Consider the following 16,534-nt stretch of genomic DNA (forward strand, 5'->3'; position numbering starts at 1 on the left):
TTCTTTTTTGTTCGGCTTATAAATTATGGAAAATAGCTCTAAACGGTGTAATTATATCTGCAATTTTCCGATACCAGATTTGTTACTTCAAGGTACAACTTGAACAGGCAATACTTTGGCAATTATTTGTAGTATTTGAAATTTGTTTTTTAATCCTTAACATTTCGTTTTAAATGGCGTAGAATACGCATACAACACTTCGCAAGAATGTAAAAAAATTAGATAACGTATAACATCGACTTATCTATCTATTTATTATCATATATGCTAAAATAATTGTTGAAGACGCGAACATAGACCAAGAAAATAAAATCACTTGCCGAAATATAATTGCTTTAGTTTCTTTGGCAAGTTTAAAAGTTTCTCTGATATCCTGAACCGTAGGGACTACTACGGAAAGATGTAGACGGACAATCAACAAAGTTCCAATGCCATGCTGCTTTCTATCCTTCTTTAAAACATTGATCATAAAGATGGAGATACGAATATAGGCGATGATGGTACTCGTTTTTGTGATTTACATTTCTGATTCGTGATCAGTGTGGCTGATCACTTATCGATTCTGAATCTAATGGATTTGTTGAGCTAGCCAGCTATCAGAAATTAAAAAAATCTTCAACCATGTTATACAATCATAATTCAGATGAACAATTCGAAAGTTGTGGTGTAACACCAAAAATAAAAAAGTGCACATGCGAATACGCTTTGAAAACTTAGTGCCTCATTTTGTAAATAATTTTGTGGTTTTAATTACATTGAAGAGTTTATTGAAGAGCCAGTTTTATGGTAAATAATAAAAAATACAAGAAATTTATTGAAAATTTGGTATACGCTATTTGGCTGTATATTTCAGCTATTATTGTCGAGTTATATTATCGAAAACTGGTGTAATAATAAAAGTATCTTGTTATATTATGTCTAATTGTTGTTAACTAGTTTTATAGTAGATATTGGCATAGAACGTGGGCAAAAGGTTATTAACACGGATAGAAAAACACATCTGCTTCGAATTATGTAAAACAAAATGATTCATCGACTCAATTCAAAACGACGCGACGCAAGGCGGCAATGTTAAATGTTAAAAAGGCCAAAAGGGCTCGCAGTACACTTATTAAACATCAAGTTTGCGTTTTTCGAGTGAAAACATTAGAACATTTAGAACAAGATACTGTTAGTACAATGATTATTGAAGTCAATTTTGACTATAGTGGTGTTAACTGACCTCATTTAGAAGTCACGTTTCTAACCGTCAATTTGGTCAATTTTTCACTCCTGAAACTACTCCCATTAAAATGCTTAATTTGCGCTAGTCGGGATCGTTAATAAAACTTTCCTTTTATAGTGTAAATTAATGCAATGCAAATTACATAACATTATGATATCAGGCGCTTTACTTTTTCGTAACACTAGGCAGTAGACTGGAAAAAAAAACTTATAGGTAAAAATTTCGCAAATTTAAAAGTAAACAACTCTCGAAAAAAATTTTTTACAAAATCCCCAAACAAATGATGAAATAAGTTTGCTACTGTACCATCCATTAGAGGTGTGCTATATTTATTTGGTTTAACTATTTCACTGAAATTTTAAAAGCATTTTTCAGTTTTCTCTTACCTAAAAGTGGATCATTAGGGTGCTTCATTTTTAGGCGATTTTTTTTATCCCGGTGCTACCTCAAAATGTGATACTTTATAGAAAATAAAAAATTATACCGCCGGGTAAAAGGCTTTAAGTGCAATAGCGGCATAGCTCATTTAAAAATTCATTTTCCTACTTAAATAACACAGAAAAAATTTTGTTTTGCTACAAAAAGTTCCTTTGCGTACATTCTCCCCGACCAACAGCTTTTAAGTTATAGAGCAGTGAAAATAAATGTTCATTATAATTGATATCAAATCATTTTCAAATTAGGATTTTTTATTTTTACATTAAATAGCAATTAATTATAAACAAAAGAACGCTTTATTTGAGTTATTATATGATTGAAGTTTCTAATTTCCAAAATTATTGTGGAACCAAACAGAGAAAATTATAATTCAATTATTAAAAATATATTGATTATAATTAAATAATAATTAATTATAGACATTTAGAAACTAATCATGTTTGTCATCCAGTGACCACTCTAAAATTTAGTGAACGAATTTTAATTAATAAATAATAATAATAATATTTTAAGGTTTTTATTGACTCAACAGAAACACACAACCATTTGTTTGCCGAAAGTCTTCAAAGAAATTAGAAAAACCAACCGCCGAAGACGAATCACTCTCCACGATGACAATGCAAAAAAAGAACTTTTTGAGCATTAAACACGTTGATTTGATGAGCCATCCATCATATAGTCCGATTTTTGACACCAGAAGAAGCGATTGATGCGTTTAAAGAGCATGTTTTGGAAGTGTCCAAATCGATGTGGGAAAAGTGCTTTGATAATTGGTTTTTGTCGAATGCAAAAGTATTGATCATCATCATCAATAGTGAATATTTAGAGATACAAGTCTTATTTGTTGGTAGCTTATAGTTTTTTATTACAAATCCCGAAATATAATACGTAGCCCTCGTAGTTTGTCCTGTTCATAAAATTTTACCAAATGTAAAATATATGTAAAGAAAACGAGATAAAACCCCCAAAAAATGTTTGACTTTGGCCTTCTAAAAAATGTTAATTGTTCTCATTTGGATGCCGAATTTAGAATAGAATGGATAAAAATATTACGACGCGGTCTCTTTTGGTTATAACTTCATTTGTTGATATGTTTTTTTCCAGTCGTTATTATCTACGAGTAATTACGGCAAAGAGTCGACCCACGCGATCAAAAGGGGCCTCCTGTGGCAGCAACGGGACAAACTTTTTAGCAGATGGAAGGAACGCTACTTTATTCTGACTAGAGACTACCTGCATTGTTTTCGGAGAGCTTCCGGGGCTGACAGGATATCTGAAATGGGTCAGTTCCTCTTCAAAGTGAAGCTGGTTGACGTCGACAAGGTGGAATGGGAGAATAAAAAGACATACAGCACCGTAGCGCTGATCATCGGTAGAGACGGCAAAATTTACTTGAGGTAATGGCTAGTTTTCGATATTGTTTACGGTTATGGCTGAGAATAAATTGTGACAGGGCTGCGGATGGTCTTGAAGATTGGTTCGAACTACTCGAGGAGTGTATGTTGACCAGCAAGGAGAGAAGGAAGGCGTTGAGGTATTCGCATGACGGTAAGCAGAAGGACAACAATAACATTGCCCTTGGTTTGGATGACTGGTTGGCTGCTCGTCAGAAATTTCGTAAGTAAATTACATATTCCATTTTAATACTCAAAATTACATAAATCTTTGCTTTTATTGTCGTAAAGGCATAGCTGAACTTAACACATCATATGTGGTGAAATGAATGAAGAAAATTAAAAAATATATATATATATATATATATATAACCATGTTAATTGCAAAAATGAAAAAAGTTAACGAATACTTATTCTTATTCTGAAGCTTGTCAATTTGTTAGCAGAAATAACTGGATATTTAGCTCACTATAAATCTGGGTCCATTCAGACAATTCAAGAAACACTGCCCAACAATCTCTCGCGACCGTGTGAATATAAAAATCATTTAGACGTTTTTCAAATTTAATTTCCTACATTCAGTTTCTTGTCCATATTCATTAGCCAGAAGTGAATACAATCAGTTGCTCGTATTCGAAAACACGAGTACAAAGCGTTTCTTTGCCTCCGCTGCTCGATTTTTTTTATTTTCAGTGTAATTAGCAGATAGTAAAACCCCCTTTGCTTTATATCGGGATTTTTCCTCCGCGTTGCAGCTAATTTCGCAGTCTAGAAAGTTTTTAGAGTGCTGATGAATCGTCGGCGTTTTTCTAATAGCTCCACGTCGTTGACGTTTTAGTTAGTTAGGTTAATGTTTTAACGACGAGACAGAGAAAGTTTCAATTAAGGTTTTTGTATAATTAATATTTTTTTCAATGGAAATTTGCTTTTTTCATTCAAAATATTTCCGGTTTTTCAATCGAATTGTACAGGGCGTCCAGTTTTGGGCACTTTCCTGGGTTATCAAAATATCCGATCGCTCCCAACCCCTAAATAAAATATCTAAAGCTAATGATTCAACGTTACTCTTTGTGCACGCCTGATCGGTGCATAATTTTTTTATATAGAGTAGGGAGTAAAAAAAATAATTGTAAACGAATCAAACCAACTAATGGTACCTACCAACCAAATTTTAACATTTAAGGTTAAGTAATTTCTTGAAAAAGAAAGTATAGTCATTAAAATAATTTTTCCTTTTTTTAATTTAAGAAATCTAGATTAGAGAACCGTTTTATGCGGGCTGACGAACATTCTCAACATTCAAATCAAAAAAGTACATTTAATTTGGTCAAAATATTAAACTAACCAAGATGATACTTATCTTTCGAGGTCCGATGACAGTTTTGGTTACAGCGTCTTCCATGAAGAAAAAAAATTTTACCCTCATCACGTTTATGAATAATCTACAAAAATATATATATTTTATTATTTTTGTTACACTCGTTATAATAGTTAGCCTCTGATTAGAAAAAAGGCTAAATACTTTTGACTACTTATGAAATATATCTCGTTTAATAAAAAAATATGATTGTTTGCGACTTTATGGGACACCTGGTACCTGATTAGTTTCCCCATTAACGAACAGTAAAGTTTTCATGGTACATTACATTTCATTTGTCAATGGTGGATCGGTAAAGACCAACCTATTAAAAATTAGCATAAAATATACGGAATCTCCCATTTAAAGCTTGCACAACACTATAATTTGTTGATGTTGTCCAAGTGATATATTTCTTATTTCAATTAATATAAATATTATTTATTTCCAGCGGTAGGACGACTGCTCGCAGACAGTGTGGCCAAATCGACACAGGAATCCTCTTGTGATAGGCGTAGAGACTGGACACCCAGGGAGGAGGACTGGGAACATCCGACTTTGGACAATAGATTATCGCGTAAGTACTTTTTAAGCGTGTATTTATAGTGTTGACGATTTACGATACTTTTTGGGAGTTTCGTATATTATGCGCACATTATTTTTCAAATTGCGATAGGTTTATTGAGGGCAGCCAAACAAGGATCTCGGGGCCGTAAACGCAAATGGTTTTTTCAAAGTAAAACTCGTAAGTACCCGACCACGACAGGGTCAAATTTCGTGTGTGTGACGTCACGAGGGGTACATGTTTCGGGAATATTTTATTCGTCCATGTATATCAGGCGCGTTTTATGGTTTTTTAGTTGAGGGCTTAGTTTTCTCAATTTGTATTTTGGATTGTCTGCTTTCTGTTTGTTTTTCCACAGGACACATTATTATATAGATACCTAGATAGATTACATTTAACACTTACTTTATAAAACTTAAATTTTAATTGAATTTGAATAACATTTAAACTGGCACAGAGTTAAATTTTATTGATAGGCACTTCTCTATTTTACACAATTTACCTAGCTATCGGTTAATATTATTTAACATCAAAAATCACAGATCAAAGAAATCATAAATAGACTAATGCAACTTTATGAATCCTGGTCGCCTACTGAGCTGACCTATGATGGAAATGTGAAGGAAAGTTTTATTATAACATATCTAGGTTCGGCTCAGGAGACAACCAGGATTTATGAAAATGTATTATTTGAAAAATATAAAATTATGATTGGTTTCTGTCTATCATTTCTCTTCTTGTTTTTTGTGCATATCTGAGTTCCTAGTTAGCTTGGCAACTATTTTAAATTCCACCTTGTCTAACTTTTTGGATCGCAAATATTCGTTTTTTAGAGATATTTTTTGAATGTAATTTTGTTTTAAACATTGTTTCTTATTTTTTCCAATTTTGTTTATTTTTTTTATTTTTATCTCAATCCACTGACAACACATTTCTTATTTGCTTATCGTATTTGAATACATAATTTTCTCGGTGATTTGTAACTAATGAAAGTCATTTTAAACTTGGAGGTGCCATATTAAAGGAAAGTGTATTAGTAAAATTCATTACCGAAACCAGTAAACATTTTAATCGACTGTAAAAGATTAATCCTAATTTTAAACATAATTTGAGTTAGGTGTAAAATTAAGATTTTTTCTGCCATATTGAATTTTGAGAATAATGCCACCCATGTAATTTAAAAAAATTGCAACCTTTAAGAAAGTGCTTACAAAAAAACTAATCAAACAACTGTTCGATTGTTTTCGTGGACATTTCAATAGGACTGTTTTAAAAAAAAATTATTATCCCATAAATACTAGCTTACAATTTTTGTGCTGAATTTTCTCTCGTCTGAATTATTTAGTTAAAATTTCAGCAATACTTGCCAGATGGAACTTAAATACGTACCCGCCTTTTTTTTAATAGCGTCTTTCATTTTGCCATAGAAATTACTTTCTAAATGAGATCTACGCGCCAAAGAATTGAGAGTGCTTGAAATTGATTGAAAAAAAAACGCAATATCGAAAAGTGATGTTTTAAAGGAATCGAATGTATACGACGCGTTTTTTAAACCAGTAGTTCTTTCGATTTGTTCAGCGTACCTTGAAAAATAATCACCGAGAGAAATACGAAACGCGGAAAGAAACGTTTGCGATGTAAATTAATATTTGGTTCGCTGGTCGTCGCGGCGCTCAAAATAATTTTTAATCGGCTACAATAATGGGGTCTGGGAGCGACCCAAACTTCTTGCTTCGAAGGAGATCGAAAACGAGTGCGACGATTTAATTTATTTTTCTTTCTTCAGTGCTTACCGACATAGATATCAACAGCTACGATGACAGTACCTTAGGCGCCCCTTCAGTTACTTCATACAGGTTGAGTAGGGATGTGTTGTGTGTACAGCCACCCTCTTTAAGAGCAGCCGGCTCTTTCAGGTCGACCAAGGAGGGCGGGAACCCTCCGGCAAAGAGGAACAGTCCGATGGTAAACGTACCGGAGGGTCAGTGCCAGTACATCAAATTCAGAGGTCAGTGTACATATCTCACTCAGAAACTCTAGTTTTTTGAAAAGTTTAGTGAAATTTGTAGGTTTTAATAAAAGATTTAATTGATTATCTTTTCATAGACCGGGTGACACAAGAAAGTGGGAACACTTGTTGTTGTTTTAAACGGCTGGAAGGGTAATAATTTTTTGACAATATGTAGTCAATGGTTGCACTTCCAGTAACTTTCGAATTTTAAATGGTACAACCGATATTTTTTCATTTTTTAGTTCACGATGTCATTTTACGTAGGTTAGGACAGTTTTTCCCATTTTGTTTTGTTCTTTAAAATTTTTATTTAATTTTTGAAAATTGTGTCTAGGAGGCTGTGACCATCATCAATACTATTTATCGGGTCACATGATCATGTGAAAAATTGGAAACGAAATGACAAATAACATTTTTTGAAATAGCACCCTAGTGAAAACAATCGGTATTTTTTTTTACACCAAAATTTTCAAAATCCGTTAATAAGCTCGCAGGAAGGAAAAAAGCAGATAAGTAAATACATTTTTATAAAAACAAAATATTACTTACATGTCGTGTTATCGAGTTGGAATATCATGGAAAACAATGATGATCAATATACAAATGGAGAAAAAGTTGATATGTTTCTGATATATGGGGAATGCAGAAAAAACTCTCGACAGGCCCGTGCATTGTATGCAGCCCGCTATCCGGGACGTCGCATTCCTGCACATTCTTTCTTTAGAAAGCTGGAATTGAAAATGAGAAATCCACGAATTCATCGACATGATAATTTTATTATAAGTGAAAATCAATGTTGTGGGATACGTCAACGTAAATTCCGCTGCGTCGCTAAAAGAAGTGGCATTAGAATTAGAGATCTCAAGAGAATCTGTGAGGATAATTAACTTAATTTTGTTCATTGATCACAATACTATAATAATACTATGTTTAACCGACAGAACAACATATACTGGTCTTTAAATAATCAAAGAATTATTTGTCCCGGACAGTTTCAAGAACGGTTCGGAATCAATGTTTGGGCAGGAGTGATAGACGACTTATTGGACCTGTTTTTTTTCATGGTGCCTTAACTGGTGCACGATATTTACAATTCCTAAGAAATGAAATTGAAGACTCGTTATATGATTTGCCTCTTTCCATGACATTAAATTAAAAAACAGCAGGTTGGCTCGCCTCCCCATAATTTTAGAAATGTGACTGAACACCTACGTGATGTTTATGGGGATAGACTAATCTCAACACACGGTCCAGTCAATTGGCCCTTACGGTCACCGGACTTGACACCGTTAGATTTTTTTGTTTGGGAGTACTCGAAAGACAGCGGAGAATATCAGCTGCATTTTTTTATTGTAACTCCCGAAATGTTAGGAAGGGTTACAGCAAATGTAATTTCTAGAGGCAGGGAGTGTCGTATACATGAAGGAGGTTATTTTAAAAACATTCTATGGAAGTTCTATCGCACTCATTTAATTCAAATAAATAGAAAACTCCAGTTGCAAAATAAATGAATGTTATGTTTTGTGTCAATGTAAAACTTGCCTTACAGTAACACTCTTTCAAGTTGATTCTACGGACAAAAAGTGACAGATTTGAAAAAACAAAAAAAAAGAGAAAAATCGTTACGTTCTACGTAGAATGATCTCCTGAATCCAAAAATGCAAAAAAATATAGGTTCTGGCATTTAAAATTCGAAGGCTACTATCGTTTCCGCTCAAAAAGGAGGTGCAATCATTGACTACATATTGTCAAAAAATTCAGTCCATATTAGCAATTTCAAATTTCAAATCGCTATTTCAAGCCGTTTAAAAGTTATAGAGTGTTCCCACTTTCTTGTGTCACACGGTATACTTGTCGTTCACGGACTTTTACTTTTTAATTTATAGTGGGATATTACATATTGGGTTATTATATATTTAAATAAGTAAATTCGCTAAATAAAGTTTTCTTTCACAAGCGTGTGAGACAGACAAAATACCTTGTTTGCTTTTATTGCACATGCTCAGACATATTTTTAATATTTAATATTTTCTTATTTCCGGAGCGATACTTGTGCCATCTACGTTCTATCAAGTTAAAACACGGTAGCAGTAGGCTTATGCACATTGACACCGATTGAGATATTCTTGTTTAGACGACTGGTTTCAGTTATTTTTTGGTTGCATATGAGATTTTGTGAGAGAATTTGTTTGTGGCGACATAAAACATAAAAGTGGTTGTGAATCAGTTAGACGTTACTGGGGATTATCAACGAAACTGCTATTTTGATATATAATGTGGGTAATTTAAGAATTGCAGTCCAATCGTAAAGAAAATTACGATCAAACATTAATAATAATTTGTGTCGAAATTTTTAATGTATTTTTTTTGGAAAAGTAAATTCTCGAGTGTTTAGTGATTTTCTTAAGGACCTATTGACTATAAGATCAGACGATTATGCTCAGGAAGTTTTTTTTTTTAATTTTAAATAAATTGTTAGCGGTTCAGCGTTTTCTCTTCTTTCTTAGCTAGGCCTTGAAATCGGCTACTTGCTTCTCAGCAAACGAAACTTACGTCACTATTATGTTATTTCATCAGTTTTCAATTGCATTCCAGCCTGCTGTAAATAAGTAATAATGAAGGAAGGAATTTTAAATATTTTTAATTCTTCAGTCTTTCGACTTTAACCTTTACTTTTGATTTCAGAACGTTCTTACAGCGACATACAGCACATCGAGAAGAAACCATGGAGGGCGTTAGCGTTGCCCCGCCAGTAAAATAGCAATAAGAGTAATTGTGCAATACCCTAGTCAATATTTAAACTTAATCTGCACACGCAGGTACTCACGAAAAAAGAAGGCGCCACTCATCACGGAACGTTTTCGTTAGTAAAAAGGTTTTATTTTTAAAAAATTTTTATTGCGTGTTACAGAACTGTTTGACTTTTTTTACTTAAATAGTCCAGACTATTATATTAGGATTTCTTGTGTTTTTAGTTTAATTTTTCAGTAAAAACATTTTGTCAAAAATTTCTGACTGAGGACCAACTGTGTACTCTGATCTCTTTCTTCTAAAATCTGCATAACAAAATATTTTCACCAAAGATTTATTTGCGACTGATGCACCAATTTTATACTTGCTCACTTAAGAAACGTTCTATTTATTAGCTCTGTTTTTTGTATGTATATATGTAATAATTTGCATGTGTTCCAATAAAATATCAGTTAAATTATTGTTGTAATCAAATTCGCGGTCGCTAAATAAATAACAAGCAAGTATACGTCGAATTGAAGTTTTATTGGACGTTTTGTACAATAGAAATATTCACAAGGGACTATATCTTAATAATTATAATAAAAAAAAAACAAAACATTAACATTGAATAATTTAAATTGTTAATAAGTTAATAAAGAACAATCAATATTAGAAATGCATTAAATGCGCGGAACAAGAAGAAAACCCACTGAGAAGATCAGTACAATAGACATAAAATACTATTTACAAAACAAAAAAGTATTTGGGAAAAACAACAGATTGGAATATTAGAATAAATAGAAGTTAGATAAATAAAAAGCAACGGAGTTATGTCTAACCTATATTGATTCTAATAGTGTATCTTCATGTTAAACAAATCGTCTTCAACACCAACTCCAGTATTCAACTCACTCTGTTAACAAAAACGATGAAACTGTTACAATATTTTTGATTTTGAGATATTAGTTTATAAATTGATTTTTATCAACTCACTACTTTTAGTGTCTTCTGCACACCACATGTCAATCTAAATGTCTTTTTCTTAACAACAACTTTTCATATAGTGATAAGAAAAATATGTATGTTGATTTGACAGAGTCTAGGAGGATACAATAAACAAAACTAAACCTGAACCATTCTAAAAAATTAACTCAAATAGTTATAAAATCTGATGAAAAAATTACTTGCATTTTTTCCAAAAAAACAAGTGATTTATTTTCTGATTCTATTTATTCTTATTGTTTTTTTTTTAAGACACACACTCTGTTTATGGTTTTTCTGAAATGTCGAATTCTTGTGGAGAACAAGAACAGAGACAATTCCATATGCAGGGATTAAAAATTGTTGCAGTATTTCATAGTCAGTTTACTCATTTTAGTCCACAAGAGCAGCAGAATACCCTGCGTCCAAGAAAAAAAATATACACTATTTTACAAATCAATAAAAAAATATTCAACATTCTAATGACCATACAAAAAAATTATAAAAAAAAGGAAACTATATACAGGAAGACACTTTTAACTATTCAAAAATTTAATTTCTAATCACTCTATCTGCATTATTGCTCATGAAACTTTTTCTTGTAACGATACCGCGTTTAATTTAGTTTCTTCTTAACTTGCCCGTACGACTATTGCTCTCTCCGAAAGAATGCGACCAGGTCTGTAAAATGAGATCTAAATTTCGTTTTTTATTGCCCTATTTATAGGCTTATTAATTTGCAACTTCAGTTATACACAAAATATATTCAAGTTTTGGTTTCCTTTTATCTTGAGTAAAGTCAAATGAAAAAAGTCATCTCCATAAAAAGGACATTTTCTAAGCACTAAAAAGTCTTAACAATGTGACTGATGGTAAATTAAACTGCTGGGATAAACACAAAACCTTCAAATTTCCGTTGTGTCTGGAAAATTAGGATCTTGATTTAATTAACAATATAAATTTAATTTTTAACTTAAAAACCAAGTGAAATTTGATATCAATGCACAACAATCTTCAAAAGGCATAAAAAAATATGACTGAGGAAAGCTAGTTGTCTACAGATTTGCAACAAATATTAACCTATTTCTAATGTTTTATGTATGTATTTGTCTCGACGTGATTTTTGTGATGTTGCTTTGTTAAATTTGTAGGACTCAGTTTGCAATAAAAGATATTATTATAACATAATACTTACCATTTCGGAGATTGCGATAGTCGCTCAACATATAAACAACCATTGTAGAAACTCATATTAAACCACCAAACAACGCAAAAATTCTTTACGATTCTAATTAGGGCTAGCGTCTTTGTACTTAGGATAATATATATACGTATATATATATAAAAACGAAACAATCTGATTGTCTATGGACATTTAAAACTAATAAAAAAATATGATTCTTCTAATCTTTATCCATACATATAAATTATTATGTATGCGTCTATATACAGGGTCGATCGCTAATAATTCTTCCTTTTTGGGAGAGCTAATGGAAGTAACTGGAACGATTGTTTTTTCTTTTTTAATTAACTTGGTGCCAAAACTACACTACATTAACTTTTATTAAGCAAGTATGAGGTTGATATTAAAGAGTCCCATAAAATTAGCGTCATTAATTATCGGTCGACACAATAATTCCACGTTTTAAACAGAAATTAACAGTAACACGTCCAGCTACCTCTACTAACATATGTAGCATATCTTGGTGATCTACTGTACTGATCGACCAAATCAATAACCAAAAACGACCATGTACAGGACTTGCAATTTCAAAAATTTTATATTCAGAGACACCTGTTTGACAATAGAACGCGAAGCCACAGTCGCCCAAATAGGCGACACCAAAATCGGTTGCTTACTCGATTTTTAAAAAATCGGTTAGTGTCAAACTAGCCATGTGAGGAGTCCTGTATTTGGCTCACACACACTCCCTTATGCGGTAGATATATATTTAGAATTGTTACACTGGTGTTCCTTAATTGCTTACATAATAAGTGACAGTCTTACATTCTGAGAATCTCCGGGGGTGTACATCCTGGATAAGTGCTCGGCTAAGGGACGGTCGCTTCGCTCGATATACACCTAAGCATTAGGTTAGGGTCTAGGTTCATTCGAGAGGCCAACAAGTAGTTATCATCGCCGATCGGCGCGGCCCTGCAATAAATATCTTGTCGTTATGTCAAGGTTACAAATTAAATAGACAATGTAAAAACAGAACAACCACTTACAAGCTGCCATATTTAGTATTTCTGTCTAGAGCCCTTTTGTATATCCGATGTCGTTGCTCAATCTGAAAAGCGACCTCGCGCAGCTGCTTCAAGATATCGCAGATAGCAAGCCCTCGTTCCTCCAGCAACTTGATAGATGCTTCCAGGGGCTGTATGTGACTGATTACGAGTGAATGGATCCGCTGGAGGTCCCGTTCGGGATCGAGAGTCATGTGATAATTGTTACTGTCGACTTGGGAGACCTCGCTGCAGCCCGGTGCCAACTCATTTGGTGACTTGCAGCTGCAGGATTGCAAAACTTAACGATTGTGCGAAAAATAATTTCTTACATTCATAAATATTAACTAAAACGTTTCAATTTTGAGTGATCAGCATCCACGTTATCCTTTAAATATGGTGTAAAACTTATATATAAATTGTGTAACATTGATCAAAGCAGTAAATGAAGCCATGTTAAACAATTTAATATTTTCTGGCTGAGATAAATATGAAAAGCGTTGCAATTTTTATAGACTAACGTATTGAAAGACTGATTTCTAGTATTCCATAGGGATTATTAATAGAAAAGAAAATCACATTCACAGTTGCATTACATATAAAAAATTTGTAACTAATAAAAAGAGACGTTGACAACTACACTAAAATAAACGTGGCATTAACTTTAATTTGTAAATTTACAATTTGCATTGCCAGAAATCACAGGATTTTTCTGTTTGACATTTTATGAAGTAAATAAGACGATGGGCTATGCAGCTCTGATCAGTTCCAATAGATTACTTTCTCTTGGAAACAATGTCTGCTACTACAAACCTTCAAACTCACGGATACCCAATTGTTGCATTGTAAATATGGATAGGGTGACCAATATAAGGTAACCCTATCCCTTATCTCAGAATATACAGGCTGTACGAAAAAATCTTAAATACAAAAGACATCTGGTTTGAAACGACAAACCCACAAATTTCATAATTTTATCTTATTTACCATTAAAAATAAAGATAAGTGTGTACAAGGTTGTCTATGCCGAAAATGTTTAGTTTTTGAAACATTGACAAATTCTTATCGTTATATGAAAATTTTGCTGCGGGTTTCAAGTTTCAATTTATTCTTTGTTGGCTATGAGAGCGCATAAAATCAATCATATTCCAAAGAAAAATATTAGGCTGAGAGTTACAATTTCAAAATTACCAATAATTTTTTTACTTAAATTTGATAAAATGTGCCATATTTTTGGTTAAAAAAACTATAATATATCAAGTTTCGGCAATTCTTTTTATTATGAACTAAAAATAGTATTACAATAAATTTTCAAAATGCTAGCCAAACACGTCGTATATATAGTTTCCAATTTATTTATAGCATCACTAACCATATTAGATCTATTGATATCTAGTATTTTCTGCATTATTTTGTCTTTTAAATTCTCCCTATCTTCAATCCGATTTTGAAAAACCTTATTTTTGAGGTTTCCCCATAGAAAGAAATCTAAAGGCGTCAAATTAGGGCTACGAGCTGGCCAAGTTGGAAATCGGTTGTTCAGTCAGCTAATAACAGGTCTGGACGTATAATACGGAGCACTATCTTGTTGAAAGAGCGTCAAGAAGCGGATAAAATCTGCGTAGCTAGTAGGTTTAAATTCATTAAATATCGGCCCAATAACTCTGTTAGATATTATACCACACCAAACAAATACACTTCTGTAATGCTGCTTCTGAATAATTTTAACACGGTGTTTCTTACTAGAAGACCAGTAGTAGCTATTTTTCCTATTAAAAATGTCGGCCGTATTAAAAATAGCTTCATCAGTCCACAATACTTTTTCAAATATATTGGATTCAAAGTAACGGTCCATCACTAGAGCGCAAAATGTTGCTCTTGCACTCTTATCCTCAGCTGTTAACTGAACAGGGAGGAATTTAAATGGAAAATTATTATTTACTTTCAAAGTGTTTTCAATGCTACTTCGATTTACTTCTGGAATGTCACGCCTTGGGAACTTTGTTAGCTCTCCTGAAAATACAGCAGAATATCTCATTGTTTTTCTTGAGTAAGGACAGTTATCGGTTTCATTCTGGTGTTTATTATGACTGAACCATTTTGTAGGTCACACACTATTCTACTAAAAATCTGTTTAGTGGGTAATCCGCTTGCTGGATATAACTGCCGGTACTCTCGAAGAGCCAAAGCTGGACTTTCATTATTGGGAATAAAGCACTCATATAACTTTAAGCGCTCTTCAACAACGTAGTAATAAAATAAAAACGATGAAATGTGATATTCTCGGCTTTTTTGTTTATCTTGGCCTTCTTGACTTTTTATTCGTTGACAAATATAACAAAGCTTGAAACCCGCAGCAAAATCGTTATATAAGAATATGAATTTGTCAATCTTTAGAAAACTAAACATTTTCGGCATAGACAACCTTATACAAACTTACCTTTATTTTTAATGGTAAACAAGATAAAATTATGAAATTTGTGGGTTTTCACTAAAAAAAAAAGAAGATTTTTGGAAGTTTTCTTAATTTGGTATTTAATCTTACTTTTTTGAACACCCCGCATCATTAGTTATCGAAATATTACACAAATTCTATTAAAGTAAGTTCTTGTCAACAAGGTATTAAACCCAAATTAAAAAATAAAGTTTTCCTTTTAGGAAAAATTGGTATTTTTCTTAGGGCCTGCAAATGACATATTTGAGATAAAAACTTAAATATGTTAAAAACCATTAGAACATTATATATGAAATTTTCCTAGAAACTTGAGTAGAATCCAAACATGTATTAATATACAGGATGTTCCATTAAAAAAAAAGAAGTGGCGCTTACCCAAGCAACACTGAGTGCGAGAGTATATGCGAAAATAAAATACAATAAAACTTTGTTGGAAACAAATGACATTTGTATTTAAGATTTTTTTCGTACGCTCTGTGTATTCTGAGATGAGGTATAGGGTTACGTTATATTGGCCACTTTATAATGCAGAACAGTAATACGACAACACAGGTATTTAATTTTTACCTGTTATTTGGTAATCTACAGTTTACCATATGCTTAATGTTTAATGTTATGTTTAAATATATAAAACTTACCACATCCACTCGCCATTGATAAATGCTGATGGATGATACTTTTTTAATCGATTGGCGTTAGTTTGACAAATTTTAGTTAGCAGATCCACCCACTCCTTTTCCTCCACACAGTTAGCCGCCTGAACATACAGCGCCCTCTCGGGCTGCACGATTTGGAACATATTTTTCATTTTAAATGATGTCTCGGCCAATCTTTCGACAGCCAGGATATTCGAGAGCGGTATCACACACAGCGCTTCCTTCCCTTTAAAAAATAAATAGACCATTGCTGGGTTAATCCGATACATCCGAGACGTAAAACACTCACCTCTGCACTTCGAATAGCTGAGGTTATGCGTTGTCAGTTTGAAGTAGCGTTGTTTAAAATTTTTCCTGCCGAAGCGCTTCCTACCTTGGGCTCTTTTTATCATTAACCTAAAATAAAGGCATAATTGTATAGCATAATCACGCAAGACGCGACGTTGAATAGTTGCAGTACCTTTTTATCTCCCTAATTGCATTAAAAAAAAAA

General features: G+C 32.8%; 2 protein-coding genes across 3 annotated transcripts in view; one reads left to right on the top strand and one right to left on the bottom strand.

The window, feature by feature from the left end:
* Positions 1-10,250, top strand: part of LOC132696724 (uncharacterized) — a 32,518-nt gene extending 22,268 nt beyond the window's left edge. Inside the window, exons 2-7 of one of the 2 annotated variants that reach the window (XM_060661716.1) lie at positions 2,768-3,060; positions 3,117-3,280; positions 4,866-4,991; positions 5,091-5,159; positions 6,766-6,987; positions 9,676-10,250. In XM_060661716.1, coding sequence (XP_060517699.1) covers positions 2,768-3,060; positions 3,117-3,280; positions 4,866-4,991; positions 5,091-5,159; positions 6,766-6,987; positions 9,676-9,746 — 945 coding nt within the window. In that variant the 3' untranslated portion in view covers positions 9,747-10,250. The remainder of the gene's footprint in view (positions 1-2,767; positions 3,061-3,116; positions 3,281-4,865; positions 4,992-5,090; positions 5,160-6,765; positions 6,988-9,675) is intronic. The other variant, XM_060661717.1, reaches the window with a different exon arrangement.
* Positions 10,251-10,255: 5 nt separating this feature from the next.
* Positions 10,256-16,534, bottom strand: part of LOC132696723 (GTPase-activating protein) — a 31,204-nt gene continuing 24,925 nt past the window's right edge. Inside the window, exons 8-11 of the mRNA XM_060661715.1 lie at positions 16,331-16,437; positions 16,024-16,267; positions 12,934-13,215; positions 10,256-12,859 (exon numbers count right to left, since the gene is read on the bottom strand). Of these exons, the coding sequence (XP_060517698.1) occupies positions 12,757-12,859; positions 12,934-13,215; positions 16,024-16,267; positions 16,331-16,437 (736 nt within the window). The 3' untranslated portion in view covers positions 10,256-12,756. The remainder of the gene's footprint in view (positions 12,860-12,933; positions 13,216-16,023; positions 16,268-16,330; positions 16,438-16,534) is intronic.

Source organism: Cylas formicarius, unplaced genomic scaffold (genome assembly GCF_029955315.1).
Source record: "Cylas formicarius isolate icCylForm1 unplaced genomic scaffold, icCylForm1.1 PGA_scaffold_1__22_contigs__length_36826433, whole genome shotgun sequence".
Classification (NCBI taxonomy): domain Eukaryota; kingdom Metazoa; phylum Arthropoda; class Insecta; order Coleoptera; family Brentidae; genus Cylas; species Cylas formicarius.